Genomic DNA, 23,194 nt, shown 5'->3' with positions numbered 1-23,194 from the left:
GAGATTTACTTGAGGTACTCCCCAGTTGTGGAACCTCTTAATGAGTTCATCAAGGTGAAACTGATAGAGGTGACAACCATTCCTCTGGCAAACAGCTTGATAATGGGAGGATGCATATTAAGGTGATTGGCAAAAGAATGAGGGGAGGAGGTGAGGAGTCTTTTTTAATTCTGGAAGGGAGTTGATTTGGCATGGACTGGTATATGACAGCGGTGGAAGCAAATTATGTCGTAACTTTCAAAGTGGAATTCGGTTGAAGAGGTGGTGTTGTAGCGGTAATGTCCCTCTACAGTAATCCAGAAGTAACGCTCTTGAGGTCATAGGTTCAAACCTCACCACAGGAGCTGGTGGAATTTCAAGCCAATGAATAAATCTGGAACATGAAGCCAGCCCCAATAAATGGTGACCATTAAACTATCATCAATTGTTGTAAAAATCCATCTGGGTCACTAGTGTCCTTTAGGGAAGGAAATTTGTCAGGCTTACCTGGTCAGGCCTACATGTGACTCCAGACCACAGCAATGTGGTTGACTCTTAACTACTGTTGGGGGAAATTAAGGATGCACAATACATTGTGACATGTACAGGCCATGAAAGACTTGAAAAAAATAATCATAAGGAAAGCATTTATTGGGCAGCAGGGAAGCGGGCTGAATCAGAGAGCACTTTCAATGGGCCAGCACAAGCAAGATGGGTTGAGTGGTCTCATTCTATGACATATGGTTCTTGGAAGTATGTCTAAAGGGACAGTCAGTTGCATTCACCAGTCCAAGTTCATTAATTGTCAAAATGAAACCTACTGTGACTCCCAGTATTTTCTTCTGAAAGTCACTGTGGATCAAAACTGCTTCTACTACCTGCTCAGGCAGTGTTTTCCACATTGTAACCATATCATTGGCTGTAAAAAGCTTCAGGACATACTGAAGCCATAAAAGACACATATAAATGTAAAGTTTTTTCCCTTCTGATGATAAAATGCAGTATAAATTCAGCAAGAGCTTGTACCTGAAATGGGAAAATGTCATTGTCAGCACCATCATATTTCAATTGCTTCTTAGTGGGGAATGAAATGCATGCAGAGAAAGAAAACCAGCTCAGAGTTGTTCCGACACACGTGCTGGAACTGGAGAACTCTTCCTCATAGGTTGTGTTGAAGAGGGACACTATTTAATAAAGGATGGTCACTACTCTCAGAACATTTACTGATCCTACTCATGAGCGTTCGCCTGGCATGATTTGGAGATGCCAGTGTTGGACTGGGGTGGACAAAGCTAAAAATCACACACTACTTTTTGTCATTTATATAAATGATTTGGATGTGAGCATAAGAGGTACAGTTAGTAGGTTTGCAGATGACATCAAAATTGGAGGTGTAGTGGACAGCGAAGAGATTTACCTCAGATTACAACAGGATCTGGACCAGATGGGCCAATGGGCTGAGAAGTGGCAGATGGAGTTTAATTCAGATAAGTGCGAGATGCTGCATTTTGGGAAAGCAAATGTTAGCAGGACTTATACACTTAATGGTAAGGTCCACGGGAGTGTTGCTGAACAAAGACACCTTGGAGTGCAGGTTCATAGCTCCTTGAAAGTGGAGTCGCAGGTAGATAGGATAGTGAAGAAGGCGTTTGGTATGCTTTCCTTTATCGGTGAGAGTATTGAGTACAGGAATTGGGAGGTCATGTTGTGGCTGTACACGATATTGGTTAGATACTGTTGTAATATTGCGTGCAGTTCTGGTCTCCTTCCTATCGGAAAGATGTTGTGAAACTTGAAAGGGTTCAGAAAAGATTTACAAGGATGTTGCCAGGGTTGGAGGATTTGAGCTATCAGGAGAGGCTAAACAGGCTGGGGCTGTTTTCCCTGGAGCCTCAGAGGCTGAGGGGTGACCTTATAGAGGTTTATAAAATCATGAGGGGCATGGATAGGGTAAATAGACAAAGTCTTTTCCCTGGGGTGGGGGAGTCCAGAACTAGAGGGCATAGGCTTAGGGTGAGAGGGAAAGATATAAAAGAGATCTTTTCACTCAGAGGGTGGTGTGTGTATGGAATGAGCTGCCAGAGGAAGTAGTGGAGGCTGGTTCAATGGCAACATTTAAAAGGCATTTGGATGGGTGTATGAATAGGAAGGGTTTGGAGGGATATGGGCCGGGTGCTGGCAAGTGGTTTGGATATCTGGTTGGCATGGATGGATTGGACCGAAGGGTTTGTTTCCGTGGTGTACATCTCTATGACTCTATGACCAGGTTCTAGTCCAACAGGTTTATTTGGAAGCACTAGCTTTCGGAGCACTGCCCCTTCATCACCAGATCATGATCATCACAACCACCTGATGAAGGAGCAGCATTCTGAAAGCTAGTGTTTCCAGTTAAACCTGTTAGACTATAACCTGGTATGTGTGATTTTTAACTTTTGCCTGGTGTTTTCCTTGTGTGCTTCCAGTAGAGTCTTGATGCTGGGAGCAAGCCTTTAGAAATTACTTGGATGTTCTCCCTAATTTGTTTTGACCATCCAGACTGTTCCATAAACACCTTGCTGAAGATAGAGTAAGGTCTTGGACAGGTGGTGTGGCACAAGAGCTTTCATCCCTTCTTCAAGACTCCTTCATTGGCCAACAAGACTGTTCCACCTACAGACAGGTTTCCTGGCAAGAGGTCAGTTGGAAGAACAGCCTTGTTGCTCACCACATGGTGCGAGGAAATGGTCTGGCGCTGTGGTCATCAGTGGTGCTAATTATATGACAAGCACGATGGGAAAACATATCTTCACAAGTCGTATCAGGGCCAATGCACGTATTAAACACTTCAGACAGGCATCCAGCCTTATGCCCCAGCCTCCCTTCACAAGTAATTCTTAGAAGTGAATATTGTGCAGTAGTGTACGTAAAATATTCTGCGTTTTTAATTCCAGATTTATTTTGCAGGAAAAAGGAGAAGGTGATGGTACTGATTATATTTTCTCATTGTTTAACACTTTCCACAGGCACTGCCCTCATCAAAATGTACATTCTTGGGTCTAATATGGTTCTCTTGATGTAATGCTGTGTGTTATTGCAATTGTTGCTGGATAATATTTTGCACAATTTGCACAGCCAGTAATTGTTGAGATAGACTCGACCAGATTAAATTACATTCTTTATGATTATCTCCTGCCTCGCAGTTTTGCCATAATCATGTAGATGTATAAATCTGCAGATCTGTCATGTGCACAAAATGAGCAATATAAAATTACATTTTGGGAAAGATTGCGGTGTTTATGTACACAAATCCACAATTGTGTCAGTATACAGGCAATCCGGGTGTTACAAAGGGCTTCCATTCTTGAGTATGTTCATATGTGTAAGCAAGTTGGGACACAATGCTATATAAAATAGTTCTCAAGTATGGGAGATGCTTGCATGTTGGATCTTTAAAGTCAATAATAATCCACCCTGTATGGGATCTCACTGTTAAGTCCAAGTGTTCATAAATCAGATGTTTGTAAATGAGCAACCGTTGGCATGTGGATGTATATCAATAGCTTCACACCTTTCATTCCCACTGTTGCAGATTGTTTAGTTACTTATATAGGGTCATGAATAGTTCACTCAGTTATTGGCATTCCTGCAAATTTCACCAGTCGGCACAACCTTTCTTAAGGTTACACTGGCCCAGATTAGCCTGAAAAACACGTGACTCAATTCTTATATTGAAATGTATTAGTGGTAGAGAATAGGCTGGGATGAGCTGGGCTAAGGCTTGGGGCACAGAGAAGGCGTAGTCAACTCTGCATTGGATTTTCCCTTGAGCTGTAGCTCCTTCTGTGGTCTTGATGGTTTCATTAATGATTCCACACAGGTATGATCCCATTCCCAGCTGGAAAATGAGATCGCACAGTGCACTGGAGGGAATCTTCAGTAAGTCAATACGCTGGAACCGAGATAAAAGAGAGAAAGTGCGGGGGAGGAAGTGGTTGGGAAAATAAAGCTCCTCAAAACCTATTCATCAGCATTGAGAATTAGAAACTGGTACAATGGTTATTCTACGGCAGCTCCTCCATCATTGCCACAGCCGCTGAAATGACTGACAGCCCTCTTCAAAATACACAGCTGGCCTTCCGCCTGATGGGTTTGGTTTGAGCAACTGTTGTTTCCAGGGAGGCCAAAAGCATCCTTGCTGAGTCACGTGCCTGCTTTTCATTGATTCACTTTGGCCATGGTGTGTCAATCATCACTCGCTGAAGGAGAGGCTTTTTGAAAAGGGGAGGAGATAATTGTTTCAAATGGAATGACTTGAAGTAAAGGGAAGCGAGTAAGAGAGTGGGGTTAAGTTAGAGAGCTGAAGCGCAGAAAGCGAGGAGGGCAGACTCAGTGGGCTCCAAGTGACTTGTTGTCAATTACTGACAGGAGTGAGAATTCATAGAAACATAGAAGATAGGAGCAGGAGGAGGCCATTCAGCCCCTCATGCCTTCTCCGCCATTTATCACGATCATGGCTGATTGCCCAACTCAGTAGCCTAGGAGAAAGTGAGGACTGCAGATGCTGGAGATCAGAGCTGAAAATGTGTTGCTGGAAAAGCGCAGCAGGTCAGGCAGCATCCAAGGAACAGGAGAATCGACGAAGGGCTCATTCCCGAAACATCGATTCTCCTGCTCCTTGGATGCTGCCTGACCTGCTGCGCTTTTCCAGCAACACATTTTCAGCAACTCAGTAGCCTAATCCTGCTTTCTCCCCATAACCTTTGAGCAATATCCAGCCGCCTCTTAAATACATTCAATGTTTTGGCATCAACTCCTTCCTGTGGTATTGAATTCCACAGGCTCACCACTCTTTGGATGAAGAAACGTCACCTCATCTCAGTCCTAAATAGTCCGCCCCAAATCCTCAGACTGTGACCCTGGTTCTGGACACATCCACCATCAGGAACAACCTCTCTGCATCTACACTGTCTAGTCCTGTTAGAATTTTATAAGGCCCAATGAGATTCCCCAACCCCACTTGTCTGAACTCCAGTGAAAACAATCCTAACCGAGTCAATCTCTCCTCATACGTGAGTCCCACCATCCCCCGGAAAAACCTGGGAAACTTTCACTGCACTCCCTCGAGAGCAAGAGCATCCTTCCTCAGAAAAGGAAGTGAATTTACAACAGTTACTATGGCAGACTGAGCTGGCAGGGGAGCATTAGGAAACTTTATGGGCAAACACTCCTCCTGCATTGATTCTTGGAGTTTACAGTGCTCTTCTTGTCAGCCAAGTATTGCCTTTCAGCTAAGGAGCACCTTTGACTTGATTCCCCTTGGCCATTTATCCTCATTAACTGCAGCACGAGTTGCCTCCAAATGCTTCCTTTGGTGTTGAATCAACAAACAGCCTAGTTGGAAGTTAGGCTGTCTAGGCCTTTGAAGGCTGAAGCCACCATGGGCAGCCAATTGCTAATTTGCCTTGAAAGAAATAAAGGGATTTTACTCACACAGTAAAATGGACCTTATCAACCCTGGGGATGTGAAAGACCAGAAGAATCAATTCTGGCCAAAAAGAGGCATTCAGGAGAGTGTCAGAAGGTAAAAGTAACGCGTGAGGGTGTGGGGGAACTGTGGGGCAAGGTTCTGACCTGCAACGTCGACTCCCCTGCTCCTGTGATGCTGCCTGACCTGCTGTACCTTTTCCACTGCCACTTCTTATCAACCCTGATCCTCCAGCATCTGCTGTCCTCAGTGTCTCCTCTCACTGCTTAACGACACCCATTTCACGAGCCGTTTGCAGGCACGATGGGCTGAATGGACTCCCGTGATCCTGTGCTTTTTGATCGTCGGAGGGGTTCAAGAGAGTGAAAGCTTTGGCTTCTGTGCCTGAGGTTCTGAGCTGCTTAGAGTGCTGCAGTTGGTGGAGGTGCAAATTACTGCAGAGACTGGAATCTGTATTGAAAGCAACAACTGCTGGAGATCACAGCAGCTCAGACAGCATCCATGGAGCCCTTACTCTCTCTGTCCATGGGTGCTGTCTGAGCCATAGTGATTGCCAGCATTTGTTGTTTTCACTGCAATTGATGTCTTGTATACACCAGTGGTGGAGGTCAATTCATCTGCAAATAGAACACACAAAAACGCCTGAAATGCATTTCACCTTGAAAGGAGTATTTGTTCACATAAGATCGCCCATTGGTTAAACAAAGCCATAAGACCAGACAGTTTCTCCTTCAAACTGATATCAAATAAAACATATCCCTACATGCATTAGATATAATCAGAGTGAAGTGGGAAACAGTTATAACGTTATGTGGTCACTTCCTTGATCGTTAGATCAAGTCAGAGTCTTCTGTATGTCACACAAAGAGCTGCTATCCGCTTAAACTGAATACAAACCAATGTGCCTTTCCAAAATAGTTATTGACTGAAAACTGAGGCAACCTCAATGAGTGTTTCTTGGCACACAGTTATATTCACAGCCATGCCTATTTGGATGGCCGTGAAGACTTTTGGTGTTATTTGATCTATGTTGGTCATGCAACAAGATCTGGACAATATCCAGGCTTCGGCCGACAGGTGGCAAGTAACATTCGCTTCACTCAAATGCCAGACAATGACGATTGTCAATAAGAGACACTTTAACAACTGCCCCTTGTGATGGTGATACATTCAACGGTATCACCATCACTGAATCCCTCACTGTCAACATCCTTGGGGTTACCATTGAACAGAAACTGAACTGGACTCACCACAGAAACATAGTGGCTACAAGAGCATGTCAGACACTGGGGATACTCACCTCCTGACACCCCAAATTCTATCCACCATCTACAAGGCACAAGTCAGGAGTGTGATGGAATATTCCCCACTTGCCTGGATGGGGGCAGCTCCAACAACACTCAAGAAGCTCGACACCATCCAGGACAAGCAACCCGTTTGATTGGCACCACATCTACAAGCATTCACTCCCTCCACTACCGACACTCAGTGGCAGCAGTGCGTACTATCTACAAGATGCACTGTAGAAATTCACCAAAGATTCTCAAACTGCACCTTCCAAACCCACAACCATTTCCATCTAGAAGGAACAAAGGCAGCAGTAGTTGGGAACACCACCACCTACCTGCAAGTTCCCCTCCAAGCCATTCACCACCCTGACTTGGAAATATACCACCATTCCTTCACAGTCATCGGGTCAAAATCCTGGAATTCCCTCCCTACTGGGGCATTGTGGGTCAACCCACAGCAAGTGGACTGCAGCGATTCAAGAAGGCAGCTCACCACCACCTTCTCAGGGGCAAATAGGGATGGGCTATCAATGCTGGCCCAGCCAGCGATGCCCCAGTCCCACAAATGAATTTTTAAAAATGCCCATTGCCTGGCACTCGTGACATGAATGTTACGTGCCACTTATCAGCCCAAGCCTTCCGGCTATTCAGGTCTTGCTGAGATCCCCACTTCTTCAGTATTTGCGGAATTTGTGAATGGTGTTAAACCTTGTGTGGTCTAAGGAGCTGGGTTCTTCCCAGTTGAGAGTTTTCCTTTGGATGGGGATAGAGTCCAGAAAGGAAATGTGGAAACTGGTGCCTGTGCTAAACTAAGTTCTTATGAATCTCAAAGTCCTTACCTGCCCAGTTCAACACCAGGACCCCTGTGCCGTGCTTTCAACAATAAGCTATTGCAAATGTGTGGCTTAATTTCCCATCTCCCAGATTGTTGGTTCTCTCTGATTGGCTGGCGATCAAGAAACCTCCAATCTGTAGCCCCAACTCCATCACATGATCTGCCATGTCTCTAAAGTAGAACTGGGCTGTCTGTAAAACTGTTGTCTCATTTGGCACCAAGGTATCCTCCCAATCACATGTCTGCACTATCACTATTTCGATAACATCAACTAACTCTCTGTCCCTGCTTCAACTCATTTCCTGCTACACCTTTTGTTCCATCTTGATTAATCTCTTCCAGTGTACACCTGACTGGTCTCAATCTCACCTCCATTAACTTGGAGTCACTGGAAAACTCTGCTTCCATGTCACAGAGTCGTACAGCACGGAAACATGCCCTTCGGCCCAACTCGTCCATGCCGATCAGGTTTCCTAAGCTGAACTAGTCCCATTTACCTGCCTTTGGCCCACACCCCTCCAAACCTTTCCCATCTATGTACCTGTCCAACTGCCTTTTAAATGGTGTAATTGCGCTCGCTTCTCCCACTTCCTAATTCACACTGAGACCATTCACCCATTGACCCCGTGCTATGTTGTCTCTGTTAATGTCCAGTTAAGTCACTCGAAAAATTTGAACGTTTTCATGCCTTGTTTTCAGATCCCTCTGTGGCCTGACTGTCTCTGTGACCTGCTCCTGCATCAATACCCTTCGCAATATCAATGTGGCTCCCACTCTGACCTCTTTATTATTACTCATTTTAATCACTTCACCGTTGAGTTCAAATCTTCAGCGACCTGGATTTTAAACACTGGAATATTTTGCCTACACCCATCTGCCTCACTGTATCACTTGGCTCCCTTAAGACAGTTTGTAAAACCTCCCTCTTTGACCATGCTTCTGGTCCCATACTGCAAATCTGTCTCATTGTTTGATAACACTCTGGTGAAATGACTGTGTTTCCCAAACGTTTAGCCACTGTGACCCCATTCAAAGCTGGAATATCATTGCAGCCACTGGCTGAGCAGATCTATGAACATGGGAGTGGTCATGACCATAAAATATCTCTTTTGACTCCAGTTGGAGTCCTGACCCACAACTTTGGGAGGCCTTGTCTTCAGGACGTCTGCTCTGTTAAGTGTGCTCATCTAAAACAAGTTGTTTGGAGGAAGGTGAACCGTCTGAGCACTTTGGAGCAACATGTCTTTTTTTTATCAGCAATGCTGAAGTTTTGAATTACGAAGTGACAAATCCTTAGTTATCTGGGGAAATTTGATTAGATTACTTAGTGTGGAAACAGGCCCTTCAGCCCAACAAGTCCATACGACCCCTCCGAAGAGCAACCCACCCAGACCCATTCCCCTACATTTATCCCTTCACCTAACACTACGGGCAATTTCCCATGGCCAATTCACCTAACCTGCACATTTTTGGACTGTCAGAGGAAACCGGAGCTACCAGAGGAAACCCACGTAGGCACAGGGAGAATGTGCAAACTCCACATAGACAGTTGCCTGAGGTGGGAATTGAACCCGGGTCTCTGGCGCTATGAAGCAGCAGTGCTAACCACTGTGCCATCGTGCCACCCAGTGGTGGCACTATTGTTGGACTAGTCATTCAGAAATGAGAATGTGGTTCAGGAATGAAGTCTTATGCCTGAAACGTCGATTCTCCTGCTCCTCGGATGCTGCCTGACCTGCTGTGCTTTTCCAGCACTACACTCAACTCTGATCTCCAGCATCTGCAGTCCTCACTTTCTCCTTCTCATTCAGAGACCCAAGTTGATGTTCTGAGGCCCTGGGTTCAAATCCCATCATGGCCAGCAGCTGGAATTTAAACTGAGTTTGTAAATCTGGACTGATAAAGCTGCAGGAAGCTGTGATTAATCATTATTAAAAACCCATCTGGTTCACAGGACTTTTAGGAAAGGAAATCTGCCATTCTTGCCCAGTGTGGTCTACGTGCGACTCCAGACCCACAGCAATGTGGTTGTTTCCAACTGAGGTAAGTTAGAGATGGGCATCAAATGCCGAGCCAATTAATGATGCCCACATTTCATGAAAGAGTAAGGAGAAAAGAAATTTATTTCTTCAGCTCCACTTGAAGGAACCATCCATGATTTCCATGCTGAAAAGACATCAGTCCAGTGAATCAGATAGGATCTCACAACAGTGGGTGATAGCTTCATTGGTTTACATTTGCACTGTCACAAAGACTGAAGCAAGAGAAGGCTGAGGCAGGAACTGCTTCATATTGTTAGGTGGGACGAAAATTCCACGCCAAATCTTTATCCTGCCTTTGATCTTTTAACTTAATATGAGACCGTGTTGCACTGCACTGAGGGGTTGACTTTTAGGAAGTTAATTGCTGGAAGTGTGCACTATCTATAAGATACACTGCAGCAACTCACCAAAGCTCTGTCAGTGACACTTTCCAAATCCACAGCCTGTTCCATCTGAAAGGGCAAGGGCAGCAGATACACATTAACACCACCCACTGTGTGTTTCCCTCCAAGCCACTCACACCATCCTGACTTGGAAATATATTGCCGTTCCTTCTGGGTTGCTGGGTTAAAATCTTGGAACAAACGCCTCCCAATCAGAATTGTGAGTGTCCTCACACCCCAAGCAATCTAAAAGGTAGCTCACCAACACCTTCTCAAGGACACTTGTTGGAGGTGAATCGTAATGCTTGCCCAGCCAGCAATGCCCACCCACATCCCGTGAGTTAAATTTAACAAATCTGCCGGATGTGCAGATTAAAAGCTTCACCCCCCCCCTATACCCACCCGGCTCTCTGTTTCTCTGTCCCTCACTGTGCATCGATTGTCGTGAAAAGGCTACAGGTAGTTCACCTGGCTATTTGTGCTTGTCTTTCATTGTTCAAATGTCACAAATAGGTACAAAGGAAAGTAATTGTAGTCTGTGCTTTCAAGTTGGTGAATTGATTTGCATAATTTGTCACAAATCTCTGGAGTATATGGAAGTGTCATTTGGTTCAGTGAGGCAGTTAATCATTTAAATGCCACTGGATATAAGATTTCACTTTACAGTATTCACGTAAACAATCGGAAATGATGACAATTTAAGCAAACTGTTGTTTTACATGGATTACCCTTGAGTTTTGTTACCTGTTTTCCCACTTGCATCCAGCTGACATTATTCAGCATCTTACGTGCGTGTTATAACAACAACAGCTTGCATTTATATAGCAACTTTGATAAAGGTTAAACACTCCCACGCTGCTCCCCTCAATGAGGAAACCTAGAATAAGACAGTATAGTTTATAAGGGAAGCGATGGCCTAGTTATATTATTGCTGGACTGTTACCCCAGGAACCCAGGGAATGTGCTGGTAATCCAGCTGTAGTATTTGAATTCAATAAACATCTGGAATTCAGAGTCTAATGATGACCATGAAACCATTGTCAGCAAAATGCCATCTGGTTCATGGATGTCCTTTCGGGAAGGAAACTGACATCTTTACCCGATCTGGCATACATGAGTCCCTTGACTCTTAAGTTGATGGCCAATAAATGTTGGCCTAGCCAGCGATGCTCTTGTCCCCTGAATGAATAAAAAGAAATTACGGGGCCTGCCATTTTAGAGGGAGATGGGAGGAATCTTTATCTTTCAGAGTGCCACAAATGTTTAGAATTCTCTTTCACAGTGCGCAATGGAGAATGGATCATGGACTGGATTCAGTGTTTGAGATTTCCTTGATCCTACTTTAAAACCGAGCTCAGTGCCATCCCCTTCGGCTTTGTTCATTTCTGTTTAGTTATGACTCTGGACAATGCCCTGGTTAATTCTCGAGTAAAGGTACTATATAAATACAAGTTTTTGTTGCCATCTGCCCACCAACTTCAGTCACAAAGTGTCTTAACATCATAAAGCAAGAACAGGATGGAGCTAGTGTGTGTGTGCGCGTGCACATGTTTGTGTGTGTCTGTGCGTGCCTATATGTATGCATGTGCATGTCTGTGTTTGTGTGTAAATGCGTCTATACATACGTGTATGGACATATCTGTGTGCATGTCTATCTTTGTGTGTGTGTGTGTCTCTATGCACGTGAGTCTATGTATGTGTATGCATACAATCAGAGGGTGGTGGGTGCCTGGAATGCCTTGCTAACGGAGGTGGTAGGGGCGGGAACGATAGCATCATTTAAGATGTATCTAGACAGATACATGAATGAGCAGGGAGCAGAGGGATACAGATCCTTAGAAAATAGGTGGCAGGTTTAGATTGAGGGTCTGGATCAGCACAGGCTTGGAGGGCCGAAGGGCCTGTTCCGGTGTGCTGTAAGGTTCTTTGTTCTTTGTATATATGTGTATGTCGATCCATGTACATATGTGTGTGTTTGTTTTGTGTGTGTGTGTTGCGTGTGTTTTGTGTGTGTATTGCACGTGATTGGTTGGTGTGTGTGTGTGTATGTGTGAGTGACAGTGTGAAGCTGCCACAGGAAGTGGTAGAGGCGAGGACAATTCAAGGATTTAACAAAGGGGGAGTCTGAGAGAGTGTGTTAGTGTGAGAGTGTGTGTGCGTGTGAGAGTGTGTGTGTATGTGAGTGAGTGTGTATGAGTGAGAGTGTGTGTATGTGTGAGTCAGTGTGTGTGTGTTTGAGTGAGAGTGTGTGTGTGTGTGTGAGTCAGTGTGTGTCGGTGTGTGTGTGCGAGTGAGTGTGTGTGTGTGTGTGAGTGTGTGTATGTGTGAGTCAGAGTGTGTGTGTGTGTGTGTGTGTGTGTGAGAGTGAGAGTGTGTGTGTTGGCGATGGGGTGCAGGGGTACCAACTGCAGCTATAACACACTGCAACCTGACACCACTGAGGTGAGAGTAACTTTTAAATTAAGTTTCAGTTTTAAATGCATTTTCAGTTTTTCTGCTTTCCTTTGAGATGCAAATGTTTGAATGATTCCAATGACTGTTCTGCAAACTTGCTAACTGAAGTGTTCTTTCAAAATGCCTGACATATTCTGGTCAACTGAAAGCAATGGATTTTGTTTGGTGCAGGTTCCTGACCCCCATTGACACCAGCCTGCTTTTCATTCACCCAAACGAAACAAGGAAGACAGCAGATTTGATCATCGCTTCGATGATTTGAATTGCAAATATAACCAACCTCAGTCGTCAAATCATTAAAAGTGTTCAGTAGATCTGCTGAAAGAAGAGGACGTTATCAATACTGTGACCTTGCATTAACTTGACTCCTTTTTTTTCAGCTGGACTTAATTCCGTCTCCCCTGATTTGAGAAATGCACTGCATTGCCACATCGAAGCTATTAGCTACACTAGCCTTTCCAAATAAAAAGTGAATACCTGATAAATTAAGCCAAAGCTAGTCAATTAGCTGAATGGGAATCTTCGAATCGGTTAGATTTCAATTGCACTTAAGGCTGAAGAGCTTGTTAACAAAGGGAAGTTGGGACTATTACATTGAGAGCGTACATCCATCAGTGGTGACATGGTAGATTGGTATTGGTTATGAGTGTGCCTAGTTAATGGAGTTCTTGCTGCGGAAAGTGATACTGCAAAAATTTGTTGCTCATACTGGTTTTAAAAGCATAACCATCGCGAGACATTTTCTGTTGTACTTCTAACATCATAATCTAACCCACAGCCAATGCATAAGCTCAAGGGGCAATAAATGCTGGGTGTGCTATTGAAATGCAGGTGCCTTGTATCTGGGTAGCTGGGTATAACAAGAGCTATGGTACTGTGCTAATTTAACGCCTCCTGTCTCGACGCTTATGTTGAGGTATGGCGGACCTGACAATGATGGATAAATCATGTTAATCTCTCTTCTTTTTCTCTCGCACTCTTGTTTCATTCTCTCTTCCAATGCTTAAAATAGAAGTGGAGCAAAAAGGTAAATAACATGACAAAGTCCCAAAGCCAGATCTTGTTATTTTTTTGTGGCATATGGTTGTTAGATTCTCCTGAACCCCAACTTCACCCCTTCCCCTCCTTTCCTCCCCCTTTCCCCAACACTCCCAGCACCTCTTGGGAAATGGGAATCGGGAACAGACGCTCACTGTAGAGGATGTTGGGTCATGTTGTGTCTCATTCAGGTGGCCAGGTGACATGGTCACAAGGTGGTGGGAGTAGGCGCTGGTCTCCTGGTAGAAATCCCTCTTCCCATTGCTATGTCGGTCGGCATCATCTGCCTGGCTTCCAGAACTTTCTCCATAGCATGCCGTTGGTTTAACAGGGCTCCCATGAGTTCACATCACGCAATGCTTCTGTCGTCTTTTTGCTCTCCACTCTGACTTGCATCTCCCCCACCCTTGATCTGCCACCTTTAACCTCCCCAGCAGTCCCCTCATTTCTCCCCTCACCTCACACTGCCCATCTTTTTCCCTCAATCTCCCTTCCCTTCGGTTTTGCTTCTCAACTGAACAGTTGAACGATACACAAACGATACTTTGGTTTTGGGAAAATGTTAAATTTTTTTCAGATGCTGTTTTAAAAGAAAAGAATACAAGCAGGTGTTTGTCAGTCTGTTGGGTGTTCCAAATGTCAATTAATTTCTTTTCTTTTGTTTCCTTTCACGCTCCCCCATGTTAGTTTTTGTTTGCCCTGGGACTCTCAAAGGGGTTGTGGAGTCAGCCTATGTGACGGAGGCTGAGCAGCAGTCTGGTGCCTGGTGTAAAGACCCCCTGCAGGCTGGGGACAAGATTTATTATATGCCATGGACACCGTATCGCACAGACACCCTGATGGAGTATGCCACGTTAAGTGACTTTGTCTCTGGACGCCACACGACCACCTACAAGCTGCCTCACCGCGTTGATGGCACTGGGTTTGTGGTTTACGATGGGGCGGTGTTCTTCAACAAGGAGCGGACGAGGAACATTGTCAAGTATGACCTGAGGACTCGAATCAAGAGCGGGGAGGCCATCATTGCCAGCGCCAACTACCACGACACCTCCCCCTACCGCTGGGGCGGCAAGTCGGACATCGATCTAGCAGTGGACGAGAACGGCCTGTGGGTCATCTATGCCACCGAGCAGAACAACGGCATGATGGTGGTCAGCCAGCTGAACCCTTACACGCTGCGCTTCGAGGGCACCTGGTACACCTCGTACGACAAGAGGTCAGCCTCCAACGCCTTCATGATCTGCGGCGTTCTGTACGTGGTGCGTTCAGTGTACGAGGAGAACGAGAGCGAGACGGGCAAGAACTCAATAGACTACATGTACAACACTAACCTGAGGCGAGAGGAGTTTGTTGACATCCCCTTTCCCAATCCCTACCAGCATGTAGCAGCTGTGGATTACAATCCACGGGACAACATGCTGTATGTGTGGAATAACTACTTCATCCTGAGGTACGCTCTGGAGTTTGGACCTCCTGACCCAGCCCAAGGTAAGGGTCTAAAGCTTCAAATGCTCTACCATCTGTTCTGACTCTCATGTTTCTGAAGAGCGATGTCTTTTTATATAAATTTCCTCATAAATGTCACAGATTTGAAAGATGTGATCTTATCATCTCCATTATTATATCTGAACAGATGTGAACAAAAAACATTGTATATTAATATGGTCCTCCTGTTTGTCTGGATTAATCAATGCATAGAGATAATCTTTTTATACAGTGACCTGTCATACTCTGTAATAGACAGAAGATATGAGCAGGAGTAGGCCTTTCAATATGATCATACCTGATCATCCAACTCAATATCCTATTTCCATTTTCTCCCTTTGATCTCTTTAGCCCTAAGAACTATATTTAACTCCATGTTAAATTGCCCCATAGTGTCCTGGGATGTGCAGGTTAAAGTGGGTTAATCATGATTAATGTGGGGTTACAGGTGAGTGGGTCTGGGTGGGATGCTCGTTGCAGACTCGATGGGCTGAATGGCCTCTATATAAGGATTGTATGATTTCTCACTCCATGTCAGCACCTGTATTTACTGTCATCTGACCGAAGGTGCAGCACAGAGTGGGGAGGTAACTTTCCAAAGGCTGGAAATGAGGTTGAGAATGACCAGATCAGTCATGATCTTGTTGATTGGTGGAGCAGACAAGGTGGGCTGAATGACCTACCTCTCCTCCTTATGATGTTGTCATGAGAGCTGGAATGCCCTTTCTGTCTGCCCCATGTGGATTAGTTGAGGGGTTATTCACATTGAGTCCATGGATGGAGAACACCAAGCTCCTGCCTTCACTTTCACATATTGTCGGTCCCAGTTTTAATGGTGGAGCGGGTAGTAAGGTGATGTTGCTTCCTGCCCTAGTTCCAGTTGTTACCTCCAAAGACAGCGCCACCTCAGGTGGATGTGGGAAAGCAAACGTCCAAACATCTGTGTATGAGGGAGGAAGTGGCCTTGCTTTCTACAAAAGCTGATCCATTGGTTTTTCATGTGGAGGACTGTTGTTCATCTTTCCCATTGGTGGGTGGGATGGCCATGCTCTTTAGCAAAATTGAAGACGGCCGTGTTTCTGGGAATTTTCAGGAAGCAATTGGAAAGGAAAATTAAGTACAAGGAATACAAGAATAAAGAGTTCTTACTACGATTGTATAGGGCATTGATGAGGCCAAACTTGGAGTACTGTTTACAGTCACCCTAAGGAAAGATGAAACTTGTGTTCGAGGGAGTGGATGAAAGTTTAGATTACTACAGTGTGGAAACAGGCCCTTCGGCACTGACCCGCCGACGTGCAACCCATCCCCTTACATTTACCCCTTCACCAAACACTATGGGCAATTTAGCATGGCCAATTCACCTAACCTGCACATTTTTAGACTTTGGGAGGAAACTGGAGCACCTGGATGAAACCCACGCAGACACAGGGAGAATATGCAAACTCCACACAGTCAGTCGCCCGAGGCAGGAACTGAACCCAGGTCTCTGGTGCTGTGAGGCAGCAGTGTTAACCACTGTGCCACCGTTAATTCCTGAAATGAGGAGGTTGTCCTATAGGGACAGACTGAGTAGACGTGGCCTATATGGAAGTCTTCAAGATATTAACAGGAGAAAAACAAGGTCGGTAAAGATAAACTATTTCTACTGTTTGAACGTTCTAAAACTGTGAGGGATAGTTTGTGATTTAGGGCCAGACTGTTCAAGAGAGAAGCTCTTCTACATGTAAAGGGGTGGTAAACATTTGGAACACACTTCCAAATACAGCAGTTGATCGGTTGTTCATTTTAAGTCTGAGACAGATAAATTTTTGTGATGTAAAGCGATTAAAGGTTATGGGCCAAAGGCAGATATATAGCGTCATGCCACAGATCAACCATGATCTCACTGGATGACAGAACAGACTTGAGGGGCTGAATGGCCTATTCTTGTTTCTGTGTTCCTGTATTTGCTGATGTTTAGAAGAATGAAAGGGGCGGTCTGTGAGGGATCAATGTGTTAGGTAGTGATGTCACCAACAAGATAACACACCCACACTCCCACCAGTCAGCTCATTACGAGTTGACAGATGATTGAGGGTCAGTATCTCACCCAATCATAAGAGCATAAGATATAAGAGCAGAAACGAGGCCATTCAGCCCATCAAGTCTGCTCCACCATTCAATCATGGCTGATAAGTTTCTCAACCCAATTCTCTCCGTAACCCTTGAAACTCTTGATACTAAAGAACCTATCTATCTCTGTCTTAAATATACTCAATGACCTGGCCTCCACAGCCTTCTGTGGCAATGAATTCCATTGATTCACCACTCTCTGGCTGAAGAAGTTTCTCCTTATCTCCATTCTATAAGGTCTTCCCTCTACTCTGAGGCTGTGCCCTCGGGTCCTGGTCTCTCCTACCAATGGAGAACCTTCCCAACATCCACTCTGCCCAGGCCATTCAGTATTCTGTATGTTTTAATTAGGAGCCCCTCATCCCTCTAAGCTCCATTGAGTATAAACCCAGAGTCCTCAAACATTTCTCATATGTTAGGCTTTTCATTCTTCAGACCATTCTCGTGAGCCTGCTGTGAACACACTCCAGGGCCAGTACATCCTTCCTGAGATATGGGGCCCAAAGCTGCTCCTTATTCTCCAAATGTGGTCTGACCAGATAATCACAGCCCTCTATATTGAAGACTGAGGTCACCAGAAGTTACCGGTCGGTCAGAACGTGGGTGTCTCTGGCTGGACCAACATTTATTGTCCATCTCTAGTTGCCCTTGAGAAGGTAGGGTGAGCTGCCTTCTTGAACTGCTGCAATCCACCTGCTGGCTTGACCTACAATGCCCTTAGTGGTGGAATTCCAGAGTTCTGACTCAGTGACAGTGAAGCAATGGCAATACATTTCCAAGTCAGAATGGTGAGTGGCTTGGAGGGGAACTTGCAGGCGGTGGTGTTCCCAAATACCTGCTGCCCTTGCCCGTCTCGATGGCAATGCAGAGTTGTGGGCCTGGGTGGAATACTCTTTGGGGGACTCGATGGGCCAAATGGCTGCTTCGACACTGAAGGGATTCTTTGAAACATTGGGATCATTGCTCCCTGGGGCAGAGAAAGTCAGGTAGAGGTCTTAGGAGGTTTTTTTTGTTTATTATATAAATGAATCAGAAAAATAACTTTTCCCTGGGAGTTGATGACATCCATTTGACATGATCACAAAGATAGTGCAGAGAAAGATTTGAACAAGCGTTATACTTTGCTGCAAGGAATGGTTGAAGGCAGCAGGATTGATTGTTGCCACAATCCTCTAAGTGATAACTTTGTGGAGGTTTAGAATGTACCGGGGTGGGGGGGGAGGAGGTGGGGGGATAGGAGGGCAGACCTGCGAGAGTGAGGTGAGACAGGGGCTTGTGAACATGGTTGAGGGGTCTGTCTGTTTGAGCTGGAGCGCAGCAGAATGGCTCAGTCAGCGACACTGTAGCACATCAGCATCTTCTCTCAGGCTTTTAAGAATGAACAACAAATGATCTGTGCTCCAAGCAACCTTTGAACCCTCCTGAGCCAGCTCTCTCTGACCCAAAACCTGGAAAGATCCAAAGTCCCAGTCCTGAGGTGGCTGGTTTAGAGATGCTGGACTTTCTTGCTCCTTGGATGCTGCCTGAACTGCTGTGCTTTTCCAGCAGCACTCTAATCTACAATTTGGTTTCCAGCATCTGCAATCCTTGTTTTTACCAAACAGAATCACAGAATTATTACAGCCCATATGTCTGCGTGGGCTCTATTATCTAGACCAACTCTCTTATCTATTGTCAACATCCTGCTCCTTCTCCATATTCCTGCATACCATTGCTATCTAAATAATTATCACTTGCTCACTTGAGTGCCTCATTGAACCTACCTCCATCACATTCAGACAGTACGTTCATATACCCAATTCACTAAATGTGTGAGAATCACTCGTGCTTTGTTTGCACATCCCTCAAAAAAAAACAGAGAATGCTGTGGGCGGCACGGTGGCACAGTGGTTAGCACTGCTGCCTCACAGCGCCAGAGACCCGGGTTCAATTCCCGACTCAGGCGACTGACTGTGTGGAGTTTGCACATTCTCCCCGTGTCTGCGTGGGTTTCCTCCGGGTGCTCCGGTTTCCTCCCACAGTCCAAAGATGTGCAGGGTCAGGTGAATTGGCCATGCTAAATTGCCCGTAGTGTTAGGTAAGGGGTAAATGTAGGGGTATGGGTGGGTTACGCTTCGGCGGGTCGGTGTGGACTTGTTGGGCCGAAGGGCCTGTTTCCACACTGTAAAGTAATCTTATCTAATCTAATCTAAACTAAAAAAAAAACAGCGGGATAGAGAGAGAAATAAAGTTAATGTTTCAAGTCTAGGATAAAGCTTCTTCAGAACTGTCTGCATAGAGGGTGTCAAAGTAAGTGGCTCCAATAGCTCGCCAGCTCCAGTGCAGAAACATAGACTCGGTTAATCTAATCTAATCTAATCTAATCTAAACTAATCTAAACTAAAAAAAAACCAGCGGGATAGAGAGAGAAATAAAGTTAATGTTTCAAGTCTAGGATAAAGCTTCTTCAGAACTGTCTGCATAGAGGGTGTAAAAGTAAGTGGCTCCAATAGCTAGCCAGCTCCAGTTTAGAAACATAGACTCGGTGCCTTCTTTCTGTGCTGGAATATTGTTGGCATGGAGATTAAAGAGGAAATAAGACTCTAAAACCATAAGATATGGGAGTAGAATTAAGTCATTCAGCCCATTGGGCCTGCTCCGCAATTTGACCATGGCTAATATATTTCTCAACCCCATTTTCCTGCTTTCTTCCCATTACCCTTGATGCCCTTATTCATCAAGAATTTATCTCTGTCTTAAATACATTTGCTGATTTGGTCTCCACAGCCCTCTGCGGCAATGAGTTCCACGGATTCACCAACCTCTGGCTGAAGACATTTCTCCTCATGTAAGTTCATAAGGGTTGTCCCTTCACTCTGAGGCTGTGACCTCCAGTCCTAGTCTCTCCTACTGGTGGAAATGTTCTTCACCTTTACTCTATTCAGGGCTATTTATATTCTGTAATCAGATTTCAGTCAGAACTCTCTCATCCTTCTAAACTACATTGCGTACCGACACAGAGTCCTGAACCGTTCCTATTTTACAAGCCCTTCATCCACAAGATCTTTCTTGTGAACTTCTTCTGGACCCCCTCCAAGGCCAGCACATCCTTCCTCAGATACAAGGCCCAAAACCACTCCAATATTCCAGATGCCAGCAATCACTGACGAGTCATGGAAACAGACCCCTTTTCATTTCACTGACATTGTTGGTTCCAAGATTGGGCAGCTTATATGTATCCAAGGTTGTCATTTCGCTAAGATTTCTGGGGATGACAAAGCAAACGATTGCTGTTAGAGGCAGATTTTGATGAAACTAAAATTGGAAAGGAGTGAGGAGCCAATGTAACGAGGGATTGATGGAAATCTGTTCTGCCAAGAGGCGGATAGAGTGAGAGACACACACAAGAAACACGGCACAGCATGACATGGAGGGAGGAAGAGAAATGAGCTCAGAAGGGGAGGTTGGCTGCGGGTTAGCGTGTGCACTGGAGGTCAGATTGGGACTGGCATCATCAGAAATCTGACCTCTGCAAGGCACCAGCATCTGTCTGTAAGCTGGACACATGCCAGCACGTCCATTTAGTCACCAAGTAAACTGGCATCCCACTCAACGTTAGATTAAAAAAATGCTATTGTATCTGCCAGTTTTCCTCACGTTGTCCTTTGCATCTGCCCCCACCCATGGGGTTGCCACCTGTTCAAGTCTGATGGGCCATTTATTAGGCAGACCTGCCTTTCATCAGTTGCTTTGACAAAACTAAATCAAATCAAATGGAAACTATCTTGCGGAAGTCCAGACTCCTCTTAGCACAGTCTGCATTTCGTGTGTGGCAGGATTTGCAGTGAACTCTTCAGACTGAACTGATTTGGCTTCCTAGCAGTCACTGGAATGACTTAATATTGAACCAGCAGCCAGGAAAGGAGCATCATGCCTGAGTTAATAAATAGCACCACTGCTAAATCCACAACATCTGAACAAAGAACTGGCAAACAGGCTGGAGTCAGGATATCCTGCCACACTGGAGACACACAGCATGGAGAACAGAATGGACACTGATACATGTAAAAATAGTTGAAAGAATTGGCTTTGATATAATTTTGCTGGAGCCTTTCTTTTCCTCTCTGAAGACATAGTTCCTCCACTCCCAGCTGGAGCCCACTTCTGCACTCAGCACGCCAATTCTGAGTTAGCATGTGCAGTTCTCCATGAGATGATCCCCATTTACGACAGAACTTATGTTTGTTAATTCGTCAAGTTAAATGTTGGTCTGCACCTGCATCTTCACCCTTCCAAGCCCCTCCCTCTCAACGCTGGAAACCTTTTCTCTGAAGGCTCTTCCTGTTACGAATGCAAGCTGTTGTTTCTGATATGAGTGTAAATCATGAACAGCCCTTAATGTTGTATGACATTTATACAGCCACAGGTATCAATGGCAGATAGTTAATAGAATGAAAATGTGTGTGGTTGGTGGGGGGGAGGGTTGCAGAGATGGAACCAAATGAGAAGAGCCAAATACAGAAAGAGGGTATGGTTCTGTACTTTAGGAGATGTGGGAAAAGATTCAGGAAGGATATTCTAAGGCAGGCAAACATTGGAACAGTAATGGTTGGGAATATCCCTGCAATTCAAGCAAAAACTTGGCAGTAGGAATATAATTCGGGGAAATGTGAAGTTACAGACTTTGGCAGGATGAATAGAGTCATAGTCATAGAGATGTACAGGATGGAAACAGACCCTTCGGTCCAACATCTACATGCTGACCAGATATCCCAACCCATTCTCGTCCCATCTGCCAGCACCTGGCCCATATCCCTCTACACCCTTCCTATTCATATACTTATCCAAATGCCTTCTAAATGTTGCAATTGTACCATCCTCCACCACATCCTCTGGCAGCTCATTCCATACACGTACCACCCTCTGCGTGAAAAAGTTGCCGCTCAGATCTCTTTTATATCGTATCCCTCTCACCCTAAACCTATGCCCTCTAGTTCTGGACTCACCCACACCAGGGAAAAGATCTATCCATGCCCCTTATGACCTTATAAGCCTCTATAAGATCACCCCTCAGCCTCCAACGCAGCAGGGAAAACAGCCCTAGCCTGTTCAACCCTCCCTATAACAACATCCTTCTGATAGGAAGGAGACCAGAATTGCACGCAATATTCCAAAAGTGGCTGAACCAATGTCCTGTACAGCCGCAACCCTATACTCAATGCTCTGACCAATAAAGGAAAGCATACCAAACGCCTTCTTCACTATCCTATCTACCTGTGACTCCACTTTCAAAGAGCTATGAACCTGCACTCCAAGGTCTCTTTGTTCAGCAACACTCCCTAGGACCTTACCATTAATAGAGGAGCTGAATATTATTTAAATTGAGAAAGACTGCAGAAAGTTAGGGAAGAAAGGGATTTAGGAGTCTGCTTCCATGAATGAGAAAATGCTCACATTTATTTTTGAGTGGTAGTAGGGAACGCAAAGGGAATGGAGTGTAACAGCAGGGAGGTTTTCCTGAAACTGTGCAAGGCACTATTAAGCCCCCAGCTGAAATACTGTGAACAGTTCTTGGTATTGAAATAAAGATATATCAGCATTGGAGGCAGTCTATAGAAGGTTCACAAGACTTATACCCGAGTATTATGAAGAGAGATTGAGATGTTTGGGCTTGTGCTCATTGTGATAATGAAGAAATAGAGGAGACCTTACTAAAATCAACAAGATTCTTAGGAGATTTGACATGGTAGATGTGGAAAGGTTATTGTTCCTTGTGGGAGAGTCGAGGACCAGTGGGCATCATCGCAGAATAAGGAGTCACAAATGTAATACAGAGATGATGAGGAATTTCTTCTCTCAAGGTAATGAATCCAGGCAATGTTTTACCGTAGAGGCCTGTAGATTTGATAAGTATCTGGATCAATGGTGCTGGAAGAGCACAGCGGTTCAGGCAGCATCCGAGCAGCTTCAGCAAAATCGACGTTTCGGGCAAAAGCCCTTCATCAGGAATAAAGACAGAGAGCCTGAAGCGTGGAGAGATAAGCTAGAGGTGGGGGTGGGGAGAAAGTGGCATAGAGTACAATAGGTGAGTGGGGAAGGGGTCGGGGGCGAGGGGAGGGTGGAGTGGATAG

General features: G+C 45.1%; 1 protein-coding gene across 31 annotated transcripts in view; it reads left to right on the top strand.

Moving 5' to 3' along the window:
• adgrl2a (adhesion G protein-coupled receptor L2a) overlaps nucleotides 1-23,194 on the top strand; it is a 485,081-nt gene that overhangs the window by 325,857 nt on the left and 136,030 nt on the right. For 23 of the 31 annotated variants that reach the window (XM_043698637.1, XM_043698659.1, XM_043698661.1 and 20 more), the window contains 2 exons: nucleotides 13,459-13,473; nucleotides 14,172-14,972. In XM_043698637.1, the coding sequence (XP_043554572.1) occupies nucleotides 13,459-13,473; nucleotides 14,172-14,972 (816 nt within the window). The remainder of the gene's footprint in view (nucleotides 1-13,458; nucleotides 13,474-14,171; nucleotides 14,973-23,194) is intronic. The other 8 variants (XM_043698647.1, XM_043698657.1, XM_043698666.1 and 5 more) reach the window with 1 other exon arrangement.

The sequence above is a fragment of the Chiloscyllium plagiosum genome, chromosome 11 (assembly GCF_004010195.1).
Source record: "Chiloscyllium plagiosum isolate BGI_BamShark_2017 chromosome 11, ASM401019v2, whole genome shotgun sequence".
In the NCBI taxonomy this organism is placed as follows: domain Eukaryota; kingdom Metazoa; phylum Chordata; class Chondrichthyes; order Orectolobiformes; family Hemiscylliidae; genus Chiloscyllium; species Chiloscyllium plagiosum.
This window is presented reverse-complemented; position numbering and strand designations above follow the sequence as displayed.